Source organism: Sipha flava, unplaced genomic scaffold (assembly GCF_003268045.1).
Source record: "Sipha flava isolate LNK unplaced genomic scaffold, YSA_version1 40_pilon_pilon, whole genome shotgun sequence".
NCBI classification, from domain to species: Eukaryota; Metazoa; Arthropoda; class Insecta; order Hemiptera; family Aphididae; genus Sipha; species Sipha flava.
Genome location: NW_020273126.1, coordinates 68,666 through 80,769, shown reverse-complemented (window position 1 = coordinate 80,769; position 12,104 = coordinate 68,666). Strand labels below are relative to the sequence as shown.

Sequence of the window (12,104 nt, the reverse complement as noted above, 5' to 3'; positions counted from 1 at the left end):
TTTTATAATTAGGTAAAGCAACGTTTTCCCATTATAATCTTTATTTACTGATAAACAATTATAAAAAATTTAATTTATAAATAGAACAATATTTCATGTCATACAATAAAGTAATTTCACGAAGTTTAGGCCTGATAATATTACTAAAGTATAATTTTGATGCAAAAAGGTTACATGTCCAGGACATGTGCCTTTTCTGCAATTAACGAAATTTTAAATTATTTTTAACGGGGATCTATTTAATAGGATATGTGCCTTGTCTGCACAAAACCATGTATTTATCAATATTAAATTGGATTATGCAATAAAGTGATTTTTGTAAAATATTGGACATGTGCCCTTTCTGCATTTAGCGATTCAATTGTTTTCATTATCCGACTCATATAAAATGTTAATCTATATATTTTTGAATATAATACAGAACCAATGTATTTTTGTTAAAAATTGTATTGGATTAAAAATGCTTATTTATAACGCGTTTTATTAAAGAAATTACTTATATAATATAATTTTCATTACATTTTCGTTACATAATTCATATGTAATATTGTAATGGAAAAATTTCTCAATTTATGTTTACAACTTTTGTATTTGAACATTTTATTCTTAGGTACATAATTCTTGTAAGAAATCAGTTAGTATATATTTACTTACATAACCATATATACAGTGATCAAATTGGGGGGGAGGGTGCGCAGGGGGACGGAGCTCCTCTACTATTTTTTTTTTTTGCGTATCCCAACTATATTTTTTCACCGGAACGGGGGAACGCCACGTTCATCCTATTGATGTCCAAAATAATTTTTATGTGAATTTAAATTTACGTCAATTGGAAAATGAATTTTACGATTTATAATATCAAAACTAGTTTTATAATTAAAGATTGGTTATGATAAGGGACAACACCGTCATTTCTGGAAAAATATAAATAGTAATGTCTGTGAATTTGGTGTATTATACTTTATACATTGTACGATTTGTTATTAATATTGGCGATCGACGATATCGTCATTTCGGAAAAAAATAAATGCCCTCACCACGACCTTAGACTAATCTTCTAAGGCAGTGGCCCGCACTTAAGAGTAAAAATAGATAAAAACAAAAACCAAATATATGGTTATAACATTCGATTCATTTGCCTGATCGCCTACAATTACCTATGTTAATTATTATTTTATTTTTATTTTCTATTGTAACATATAGGATGTTCGTATTGCTATTAAAATATATTATACTTGGAATTTAAATATTTATTTAGCTGAAAAGTGGTATTGAAAATATATTTAAAGTTGGTGGAGGGGGAAGAAGGACGAAGCCCCCCACGGGTCTGTGTCAAATAATTGCGCACGTGGAACGCAGTTTTCAAATCATTGGACTGAGCTCCTCTACTTAATTTTTCCCAATTCGAGCACTGCATATATATATATATATCACATCCATATACCACATTATATGATGATAAGAGTATATACATACGTTATAATCATAATAATGTACTAGTATCTCGATAAAACTATTTTCAATACCTACCTACCTATAAAAAACATAATATATATATATACATATACTCTTTGGATGTGGAAGGTATACAAAATGTTGTAGTTTTTCATTTTCTAAGCCGTTTAGTATGGATCTGGTTGACAAAATGGTTACAAGCTTCAAACTTATCAGACAGAATATTTTCGTTACCCTCTTGCATAAAGAACTTCTGCAACAAATCAATGCATTTTTTAGCCTCTCTGGCTGTAACTGGTGATTTGGTATCGTCTTTTTCTTCTTCTTCTTCATCTCCCAACTTCCTTTTTTTAAGAACATTTTGTACTACAACATCATAAATGTCTTCATTATTATCAAAATAAGGAGCATTTTCATCAATGTTTTCAAACTAAGTATAGTTTTGAATAAGTAAAAATTGTTCATTCAATTTAGTCAACTCAGAATGTAATTTATTACATCTAATAAAATTTACTCATATCAAAATCCCATGTTTGAATGGTAATTTTTATTACTTTCAATTAACACAATCTCATAGATATGACGAAACTCAATTAAATTAATTGTTTTTAAATACATATGTGTCTAACGCTATGATAAAATAAAATTGTCCACATAAACCGAATCGAGTGCCTATATTACGCGGTTTTATTTAACATTGTTAATATATATTTGTATTGGGACCAAACCTGTTTTTCCACAATAAGTCCATATTAACCGGTGCCCACATTAAACGGAATCCACTGTATAGCCTTAGGCTAATTTCCAGTGACCAAAGACCAATTTAAATGTACCCATTACATATAAAATGTATATTTAATACATCCAAGATTTGGTAGTTGGCTTACTTTATTTTATTTTCTAAATGGCCGTTAAATTATTTCGACCTCAAACGCCAAATGGGACCATCTTGTGAATTATAATATTATTTACGTTGTAGCAAACTCGTGGTATATTAATAAATATATATATATATATAAATATTTTATTCTATATAAGAGATATTTACTTTATTTTGTTAGACTAGCTCAACTAAAAAAAATGAATAGAATAAGAATTTTGAAAACTAATTTGAATTTGTCGTAAAGCCTACTTGAAATAGGTATTTTTTATTTTGTCTCCAAAAATTTCACACAACTAACTAAACAAGTTGGAAACAAAAAAATCAACTGATGTTAATTTGTTGGCAGATAAGTACAACATATAGAAAAAGTAGGAGTATCGACTGATTCCATTACGGCTGTACGACTGTACGACTACTAACTTTACGAGTGATTCCAATACGTTATTAAAATCTTTATTACATAAATTGATCGATCGATGAGTTGGAAATAGATGACGTTTAAATCACAGACTATATGAATATAGTCTGTGTCCAAATCTCTATGATGCGCGTATGATAGAGAAAGATAGAAAATCATGGCTTGATTTCCTTCAATTTTCTTTATTTTAAAATATAGAGGGGAACGTTTGACTCGAATAATATAAATCGTTTTGCCCTCTAGATGTATTTATAAATTTAAAATATTTAAGAGACAAAAAAAATACTAATATTATATTTTTTACTTATATACCAATACCGTAATCGTAATTAATACTACTAATTATATATTAATAATATATAATCAATGACAATGGTAAATTAATAATAAAAAACAGTATTTTTTTAAAATATGAGTATATAACATGCCATTATTAGAGATATTCAAAAATTTATTTTTATAAACCAAGAGCAGAAAGATCCTGGTCCGAACTTATATAAGAGAATGAATTATTATTATTTTTTTTTTTTTTTTATTAGCTTCTAGTAAAAACTATGACAGCTCGACACTTAAAGATAACACAGTTAAACATTAACATAAGAAAACAATAAAAGGTAACAATTGACAAAAATTATAAGTATATAAAAAAAAAAAAAAATTACATTGTATCAATATGGGTGCTTGGATAATAGTGTGAAAAAAAAGTATAAATAACTTAAATTGCAAAGCCAGCTTCCAATAAGAAAATAATTATTTGCTTAATGACCATTTCAGATTGGGTGTTAAGTATTGAAGGAAGATGAGGTGAGACATTAGAAGATTTTAAGTAATTGAACAGTGATAAACGTTTAGTATAAAGTAAAGGACAATGGATTATTATATTAAGTAATTAATTTCGGTTCTTTTTTTTATTTATAAACATTTTATTACTGTAAAAAAATAAAATTTAAATATGCAAGACATTTTACGCCAAAAATGTGTAGTTCTAATACAGCTCATAGTTGTTTACACATAATACACTCGTTCATATTAATAATATTAACGGCAAAGCGTATTATCATTTTAATCCTATTGTGATGACGGTGTTCAGACATAATGTGCCATATGTGAACTTTAGGTACAAGTGTGTTTACGTAAGTATTTTTAACCCTAAATTGTTATCCTTAATTGAACACAATATTGTGTTTGCAAATAGTATAACCATTAAACCTCCCTCCATTAAATACTAAATTAGTTTAACTCTTTAGTGGGTATTTTTCATTATTTTTTTAATCGTATCTGCAGCATGACGTTTACACTAAAAACTGTATCGAATTGTAATAAGTCATATAAAAATTAAAAAGATGTAACATGATTCAGAAACTTCCGGACTGGATGTTTGTAATCATCGATAGATATCATAATTAAATTTGCAAAACGATTTTGGGTGACTGCTAATTGGGTATAAAATCGTTTACTTAAGTACAGAAAATAAAAAATCCGAAAGAATATAAATTAGTTAATATTTGTGAAGTATTATTACAGATGAAATTATGTTTTTACATGATTTTATATTCAGAAACTCAAGAATTACGTTTTTTTCTTTAAAGTTTGAAATTATAAGATTCAAGTTCATTAGGTATATTTCAATAATTATCTAAGAAATCTAAGAATAACTAAAAAACAACACAGGCATCAGTAACTGGCAACAATACTTAGCCATGTCATGTTTCTATAAAATGTTATTTATCTATATTGTAAATATAGCTGGATTTATATGAACATTTATTTTTCATTTTTAATTTAAAAATAAATTTTATTGTATAAATTATATTATTAATTTACAATTATTTAATAATTATTTTAATTATTATAAATTATAAGATGATACATTTAATTAAAATTAAAATAATATTATTTTATTTATGTATAATATACATTCAACATAGTAGGATCTTTTCATTTACCAACAGACAAAACAATGCAGTAAAATATATTATTTTAATTATTAATGTATAAGCTGAGCCAGTACAAAGTAGGCTCCACTTTGCTATTACTATATTTTTCATAGGTATATTTGACCCGATGAACTTAGTATCACCTACAATTTATCCTTCTTTTATATATTTAGCTGACCTCGTGCACATCGTTGTGCGTAAAAATTGTTGTAAGGGTAAGATTATCCCATTTTAATTATTTCTTTTAATTTTACACTGTTTCTTTAAAATAAAATATGATTGTGTGTCATTAAGTAATATGGTTTTTTTTGAAATATTTACTTAAATAAAATTAAAAACCATTTATATTTATTTATTTTATTTAATGAAAATACTTCAGAGTAAATAACATTTCTTGTTCCTTATCGGCCGTACCTTTTTTAATAACACAATTGAGAATGTTTTTACCAACCAACTTTTATGCGATATTGCCACAACAATAATAAATACAAAATATAAATAAAATATACAGATATCAATTATTCATCAGTTAAAAAAAAAAAATACACAATATTTATATTTATGTATAAAATATTTTATTTATTTGTCAGTTTAAGATAAAAAATACAATATATTTATATTTAACTGTCAGCTTAAGATTAAAATAAAAAATTTATATTTATATACAATTTAATTTTTTTTCCCAAGTATTTATTTCCAGTTAATTTTAGATACCTTATAATGTCCTTAGTTTGTTAACTCTTTATATACATTAATTATTGAAATAATACGATCATAATCTTTGCTGGCCATTATTTTGATAATATTGTTTTCAATTGACTTCATTATTGATACGGTTTGCGTTTGGGTTTCCTCTAAAACAGAAATTACTAGGAGGAAGCGTACTATAAAATTGCCTGTTGTAAGTTCTGTGGAAACTTTCTGTTGCATTGGTGGTTCTTAAAAATAAAATAATAATTTACAACAAATATGTAGACCAAATAATAGCAGATAAATATAATATTATAAAAAATACCTATAGTACCTATTAATAAAATATTAAGTTACTATGTTATAGTATATTAGGTACCTTTGATTTAATGTTGGAACTTGTACCAAAAGAATAGGTGGTCATAGCGAATCATGTTCAATGTATGTGTTTAACACGTAATCCGAAAATAAACTCCCAACTTCTAAGTCTGGATATATTGCCATAAGTTGTATAAATGCATTATCAACATCAATGGGAAGAAGAAAAGGCAAACCAAAAAATAATTTAAGCCATTGACCTAATTTATCATTGTTGTCTTTATATGCACTTCTTAATGTTGATTCTCTGTTTATCTGTCATAAAGATAATATAAAATATATTATACATTATTAATTAGAGTAAAAAATAAAGGACTCTAAATCTAAAATTATTCTTATTTCTTACTTTTCTCCACCAAACTTGGGCTAAATGAAAACGGCAAGTTTCAATAATGACATTTGGAAATATTTCTTTGACTGCTTCGTAAGCACCGATTTCGAAGTCCAAATGCAGCTTTTGAATGTTAAGAGCTGGACATATTTGCAAAAGATACTTCCACATTTTAATGTAAATTTGTTTTGTTTTGGTTGGTAAAAAAAAATGAACAATAGGCACATAAAAACCATTTACGTATGTGTGTAATATATATAACTGTGAAAAAAATGTTGGTGCAAAATCATAAGTACCATCTCCAAACAATTAAATTTGTTTCGACATAAAATTTAAATTTTGGCATGTTGTTATACAAACGAAGTCATTGGTTTCAGGAACAAAAACAAATTGATCACCTTTAAATAAACATAAATCGTTATTTTGCATATTCTTCAATTAGGATATAACTTCATTTAAAGAAGTATGGTAAATTGTGTATTGTTTTCTCTTCTTGTCATAAATTGCTTTTCGCACTAATGTAATATCATCGTGCGTAATATTTGATAAGTCACTATTTAGTAACTCAGTTCTAATAATTTTTAAAAGTCTTGTAGATGTATTATATTTAACTTTTCGCTTAGAATTTTCTCTTAAAATCTGTCTTTCAATTTTTTAATTAGTATTACTTACATGATTTACATGTTCACCATTTGACGAATGAAACGTTTTATCCATTTTCGTTAATAAACTGGCACTACAGCGGTTATTGGAACATTTCCATTTCATTAATCCGTCTTTGCGTTGTCTTGCAAATTAATATTTATCATTATTTAATACTGCAAGATCTTTTCCGCATTCACACGTTAAAATTTTAAAGTTTTCCATAACACATAATATTACACTATATTACATTGTTACCACGTTGTCCACCTAACTGAATTTGGCGTAAACTATCTATAAATACGTAAACCGCGATATCATATTTATTATCTTTATTATTAAACATTAAGATATATGACAATGAAAGACAATCAAACTTACCGCCTGTTAAATGTGTGATGTGTTTCACATTTTCCACACTGGTTCAGCCCGAGTCATAATTAAAGACCGGATTTAATTGGACATTATAAAAATTCAAAAGCTAGATAAAAAATTAGATGAATGTTACTTTTTTGAATTAAAATTGATAATTAAATACAATTCTAATGTATAGACATAACACATAAAGTACTATAAATATATCGACTATACATTTCATGAGATTTGGTATATAGCAAAAAAAAATTGCAATATGAATTAAATCCGGTCTTTAGTCAAAATATACTATTACACGTGCAATCGTACTCGACCCGTTATTATAATAAATTGATTTTCCGTTTTACCCGTTCTTGATAATTTATATTAATCAGAGCGCAAATCAATACCAACATATTTAATTGTTTGATCTTGAGCCTTATTAATTATAATAGCGAAATAAACTTGAACTTTGAATTGAAATCTCTTAAACTGGAAAGGTAAATCAGTAGGAATTATAAGTATACAGCCAGGCTCTTATTAAGATTTCTCCGCCCAAGGGCAACACCTTTTTGCTGCCCCTCTTCACTGAGGTGTAAAACCGAAAATAAGTGTCTTCAACTATTCATTAAATAGCCGCTCGCAATTTTTGTTTACTTGATTTCAGTACACCAGAAAATTACACCAAATATTTTTGGGAGGAGCTACTATGGACTGAGTTAATTACCACTGCTATCTAAGAATTACTAACAAAACACAGTATGTACTTATCTACATTTCATTTACAGAATGTCCCAAAATTATTTGACATTGGACGCAAATTCTAAATATGAATAAAGCACCATTAAAATACAAACGTATAATAAACGTTTAAAATAATTTTTAAGTTTTTTAAACATTTCGAGGGGGCTGTAGCCCACTAGGCACTCCTCCCCCTATATACCCCACTGCAGTACACTATTACAAAATATTTGTAATTAATATCAAATCCAAAATAATAACTGAGTTATAATTATATAAATAAAGTTCTAGAAAATTGTCTTTTATAAGACTGATGGTGTTGCCATAAAATAATTTAGTAACTTTCGGTCTAAATATCTCATCTCCAAACAAATCAATAGTTAAACCAATACCTATATCTCAATAAAATAGCATGTCAAATAAAATACTCATAAATATATATAAATTTTGTATGCTACTAAATAATATAAATTATTTTATAATAGGTAAAATTTACTTTTTATGTAATTTAATTTATTCAAAAATAATTTTCCATTGAGAATATCCCTAACCCCCCAAGTCCAAATTTTTCTCTCCGCGGCCGTGGTACTGTTACCGTCACCATAACATGTTCAATGACGATGCGACGAAAATACAAGTTTTATTTTATTATTATTTTCAATATTTTCAGTAATTTTTTCAAGTCGTATTATAGATTAAAACCTTCCCCGAGACATGACCAATTGTAAAATTAATAAATAAAAAGGAGACAAAAAAATTTAAAAATAATAGAAAAAATTAGGCCACCGAGACCGTATTCAAACTCAAAACGCATATTCTATTCTCTCATATTCTATACTAATATTTATCAAATTTCGAATTATATTACTTAAGTTTTAGTTGTTTTTAATTGTTATTAATTTTATTTTTATAATACATAATGATAATAATATATTTAGTTCAATTATTTTCAATATTTATTTTAAATCATATAATTTTTTAAAAGGAAATAATAAATCACTATTGTATCAACATTTATTTAATCCAACATTTTTATTTAAAAATAATTATTTTGTTCAAAAAAATTTTAAATTTTACATGGATACGCATAATTTTTATGTATTTTTTTGTATCTTATATTGCAAAACTTATTATGCATTGAATGGACAATTTTTGAATTATTTCAATTTATTCAATATGTATTAAAATTTTACTTCCATAAAAATTTAATTAGAAAAAAAATAGGTAACATTTATAAGTCTTTTGTTTTAATTTACAAGAATATCAAACATTATTTTAAATACATTTATAATGTTTTTTTTTTGTTATTCTATTATTATTTTTTATTTACCATGCCATACACAATAATAAAAAAAATGTATTTGTTTTTTAATTATAATTTCTATAGCAATTAATTTTTTAATTTTAATTTTTCTAAACAAATATTCAAATAATTCTAATTTTTTTGTAACAAATTTAATTAATTTCTTATTACAATAGTTTTCAATTTACAATATGTGATAATTATCATCCGGTATCTATAAATCTAAGACAATTGCAAACAAAATGTAGTTGAATAGTATGATTGTATAATTATTTTCAATGACTGTCCTCCTTAAAAAACTGTAAACCACAATAGTTGCACGAGTGATTTCCAGGTTTATCCTACATAAAAATAACAAAAATTAGATACATAATATAAGCTTATTTTAGTAATAAATAATATCTTAAAGATACTTCAAATTAATACTAAATAAATGGTTTGTTTTAATAGATAAGGATTTGAATAATATAGCATAAACCGATTAAAAAGAAGTAGACTAAAGTGATAGCATAAAATAGCTCTTAGATTAAAAATATTAAAACCAAAAAGAGTTGATTATAAATTGTTATTTTTAAATCATATATATATAAGTTAAATACTAGTAGCGACTTCTAAAATTTAGATTTTACTACTAAACATAAATTATATAATTTGGACCAACATTTTAAAGTGAATTATTAAACTTTAGTTACTTAAGTAAGATGTAAATACAAAAATATAAATATTCATCTTGATGAAGTATTTTTAAACTTTATATTAAATACAGTAATAATAAATTGATTTTTTTTCTAAATCAACAAGTTAACTTAGATATTTATTATACCATTAATTGTAACATATGATAGTATCAATTATTTAATTTACAATAAATATTTTGTTCATAAAATTAATCAAAAAAACTAACTTATTTTTAAATATTTATCATGTGAATGAATATATCAATATTTGTATACAAAAATAATTAAAATAATACAAATCATTTTATTATAATAAAAATATATTAACTTTCACTAATATTAATTTATTAATCACATCAATTATTAAGCATGTTTAACATAACTTCTATGTTTACAAAATAAAATGAAAAACTTCAAAACTTAAATCGAATATTAGATTTCCAATCATATGTCTCTGATTAAAATGAATAACATCATGAAATAATAGGAGGAACAAACGTGTTGTTGCAATTGGAATAATCTCATAGTAGGGTAATCTTTATACATGATTGGCATGAACACGGCAAACTTACCAGATTAATATAGACTTTTGGGTGTCCTAAAGATCCACCACCACCATCGCAGTACACTACTCGTTGCTTACACGCTTTCGGTGGGACCTGACTGATGAGATCAATGGCAAACGATGGGTTCACTTGTTTTTCCTTGTCAACGAAACGCGCTAGACGATAGTCATCTTTCTCCCATTTCTACGGTATAGAACGAAACAGAGTTACTGAAAATAAACCAATATCTTTCCTACTCACTTGACCAGTGTGCGTTTTCACTTCCTTCGGTTCCCAAGAGAACTTCCTAGTCACCTTGACAACAGCTACTAAACACGCGCGCTTTGACACTGAAGCACCAACTCTAACGTTCAACATATTCAACGCCATTACACGCAGTTCAAAAACGATAGAAAACGCGTTAAAAAAGTCGTTTCGGTCGGATTAATTGCCAGTCTAAACATATGATGCCTGATAATAGATGTATTATCAGTAAAGTTCGGACTGAGATTGTATACACTCCATGGCAGGGGTCATCAAATGACGACCCGCGGACAAAGTTGATTTGGCCCACAGACAAGGAAAAAAATAAGTCGTTAATGAAATACATCGATTTTCAACGGCAAAAGCAGGGACGTATTTTGAGAGGGGGGGGTATCATCGCCTCCGGGTGACATTTTTTTGCAACCAAAATCCATTATCCATATTCATTCATCTATCAAACATTTTTAGTATTTTAAGATTACACTGTTAATATATAAGACCACACTGCGATTTATATATATATATATGATATTTTTGAAAAATCGTATAAAACGTGTGTAGGGGTGGCAATAAAACTTTACCCGGGGTGTCAAAACTCTAAATACGTCTCTGGACGGAAACAGATATCATATAACAGTAAAACTTTCGTTAAAGGTCACCTCTATGAAACAGTCAATTTTTTTTTGTCCTTTTGAGTGTTATAGGCAGTGCTCAACTTGAGGGAGGACGGAGTACCCCTTCTAATTTTTAGAAATTTTAGCGTCCCCCTACTATTAATACGTTATAATTATAAGGCTTACCAAGTTTTGGGGACGCAATTTTATTTCAAGCAAACAGAGTCCCCCTTCTTTAATTTTGCCAAATCAAGCAATGGTTATAGGTAATATATATTAACACCTATATAGTAGAGAAGGTTAGTCCAGTTCAATTTAAGAAAAAGTTTATTAGTTCACAGTTCACTGAAATTAATAGTTCAAATGAACTATTCTTTAGTTCACACAGTTTATCAAGTTCACTATCATGGCCACTGAGAGAGCGCTGCTAAGCCGCGACTAAAACTCGTCCGTTATCGCGCATTCCCACCACTAAACATGATAAAACGCTGGACGCCAACGCCACGCTACCAGCACAGTATAAGCCACTGGTCGTTGCGTTATAAGGGAATTTACGGCGGCAAAACCACGGAGCTCAATAATTTGTATGCGCGAAGGAATACCGCTCTCTCAGTGGCCGTACTATAGTTTAAATGATTCATACAATTTGGTATCACAAACGATATGAACTATTTTTCTAGTTCAGGAACTATATTATATATATTTGCTCTAACTCTTCATTTTCTTGGACTTAATGTATTCCAATTACTTCAATCTTTTACTTCCTTCTTTCGTACATTAAGAACAATCACTGCAAAATATGAACTGAAACCTGGTCTTATGATTTTATGTTCAACTTTTTATCTTTTAAAACTAAAAATTTTCTTCTTGAA

General features: G+C 27.0%; 2 protein-coding genes across 4 annotated transcripts; both read right to left on the bottom strand.

The window, feature by feature from the left end:
* Window positions 1-5,325: 5,325 nt before the first annotated feature.
* Window positions 5,326-7,246, bottom strand: LOC112688837. 3 transcript variants are annotated; one of them, XM_025562225.1, is made up of 4 exons: window positions 6,765-7,246; window positions 6,108-6,490; window positions 5,763-6,016; window positions 5,326-5,631 (listed from the first exon to the last, which is right to left on the bottom strand). In XM_025562225.1, exons 2-3 carry the CDS (start codon window positions 6,261-6,263, stop codon window positions 5,804-5,806), a joined length of 369 nt encoding a protein of 122 aa, XP_025418010.1. In that variant the 5' UTR covers window positions 6,264-6,490; window positions 6,765-7,246; the 3' UTR covers window positions 5,326-5,631; window positions 5,763-5,803. The 3 variants fall into 3 exon arrangements, with proteins under 3 accessions (XP_025418010.1, XP_025418009.1, XP_025418008.1); XM_025562224.1 differs by having other exon boundaries at window positions 6,108-7,028; window positions 7,116-7,246; XM_025562223.1 differs by having other exon boundaries at window positions 6,108-7,246.
* Window positions 7,247-9,262: 2,016 nt separating this feature from the next.
* LOC112688863 (NADH dehydrogenase [ubiquinone] iron-sulfur protein 6, mitochondrial) lies at window positions 9,263-10,950 on the bottom strand. Its single transcript, XM_025562266.1, has 3 exons — window positions 10,616-10,950; window positions 10,382-10,558; window positions 9,263-9,473 (listed from the first exon to the last, which is right to left on the bottom strand). The coding sequence occupies exons 1-3, from the start codon at window positions 10,742-10,744 to the stop codon at window positions 9,408-9,410; spliced, it is 372 nt and encodes a 123-aa protein (XP_025418051.1). The 5' UTR covers window positions 10,745-10,950; the 3' UTR covers window positions 9,263-9,407.
* Between the last annotated feature and the right edge of the window lie 1,154 nt (window positions 10,951-12,104).

Bases quoted from the DNA above. Each gene is read 5' to 3' on its own strand.
- LOC112688863 (XM_025562266.1), bottom strand. From the start codon at position 10,744: ATGGCGTTGAATATGTTGAACGTTAGAGTTGGTGCTTCAGTGTCAAAG. The intron at 10,559-10,615 runs GTGAGTAGGAAA...TCTATACCGTAG, and splicing joins TGAAAACGCACACTGGTCAA to AAATGGGAGAAAGATGACTA. The intron at 9,474-10,381 runs GTAAGTTTGCCG...ATTTTTATGTAG, and splicing joins CAAAAGTCTATATTAATCTG to GATAAACCTGGAAATCACTC.
- LOC112688837 (XM_025562223.1), bottom strand. From the start codon at position 6,263: ATGTGGAAGTATCTTTTGCAAATATGTCCAGCTCTTAACATTCAAAAG. The intron at 6,017-6,107 runs GTAAGAAATAAG...TCTTTATGACAG, and splicing joins CCCAAGTTTGGTGGAGAAAA to ATAAACAGAGAATCAACATT.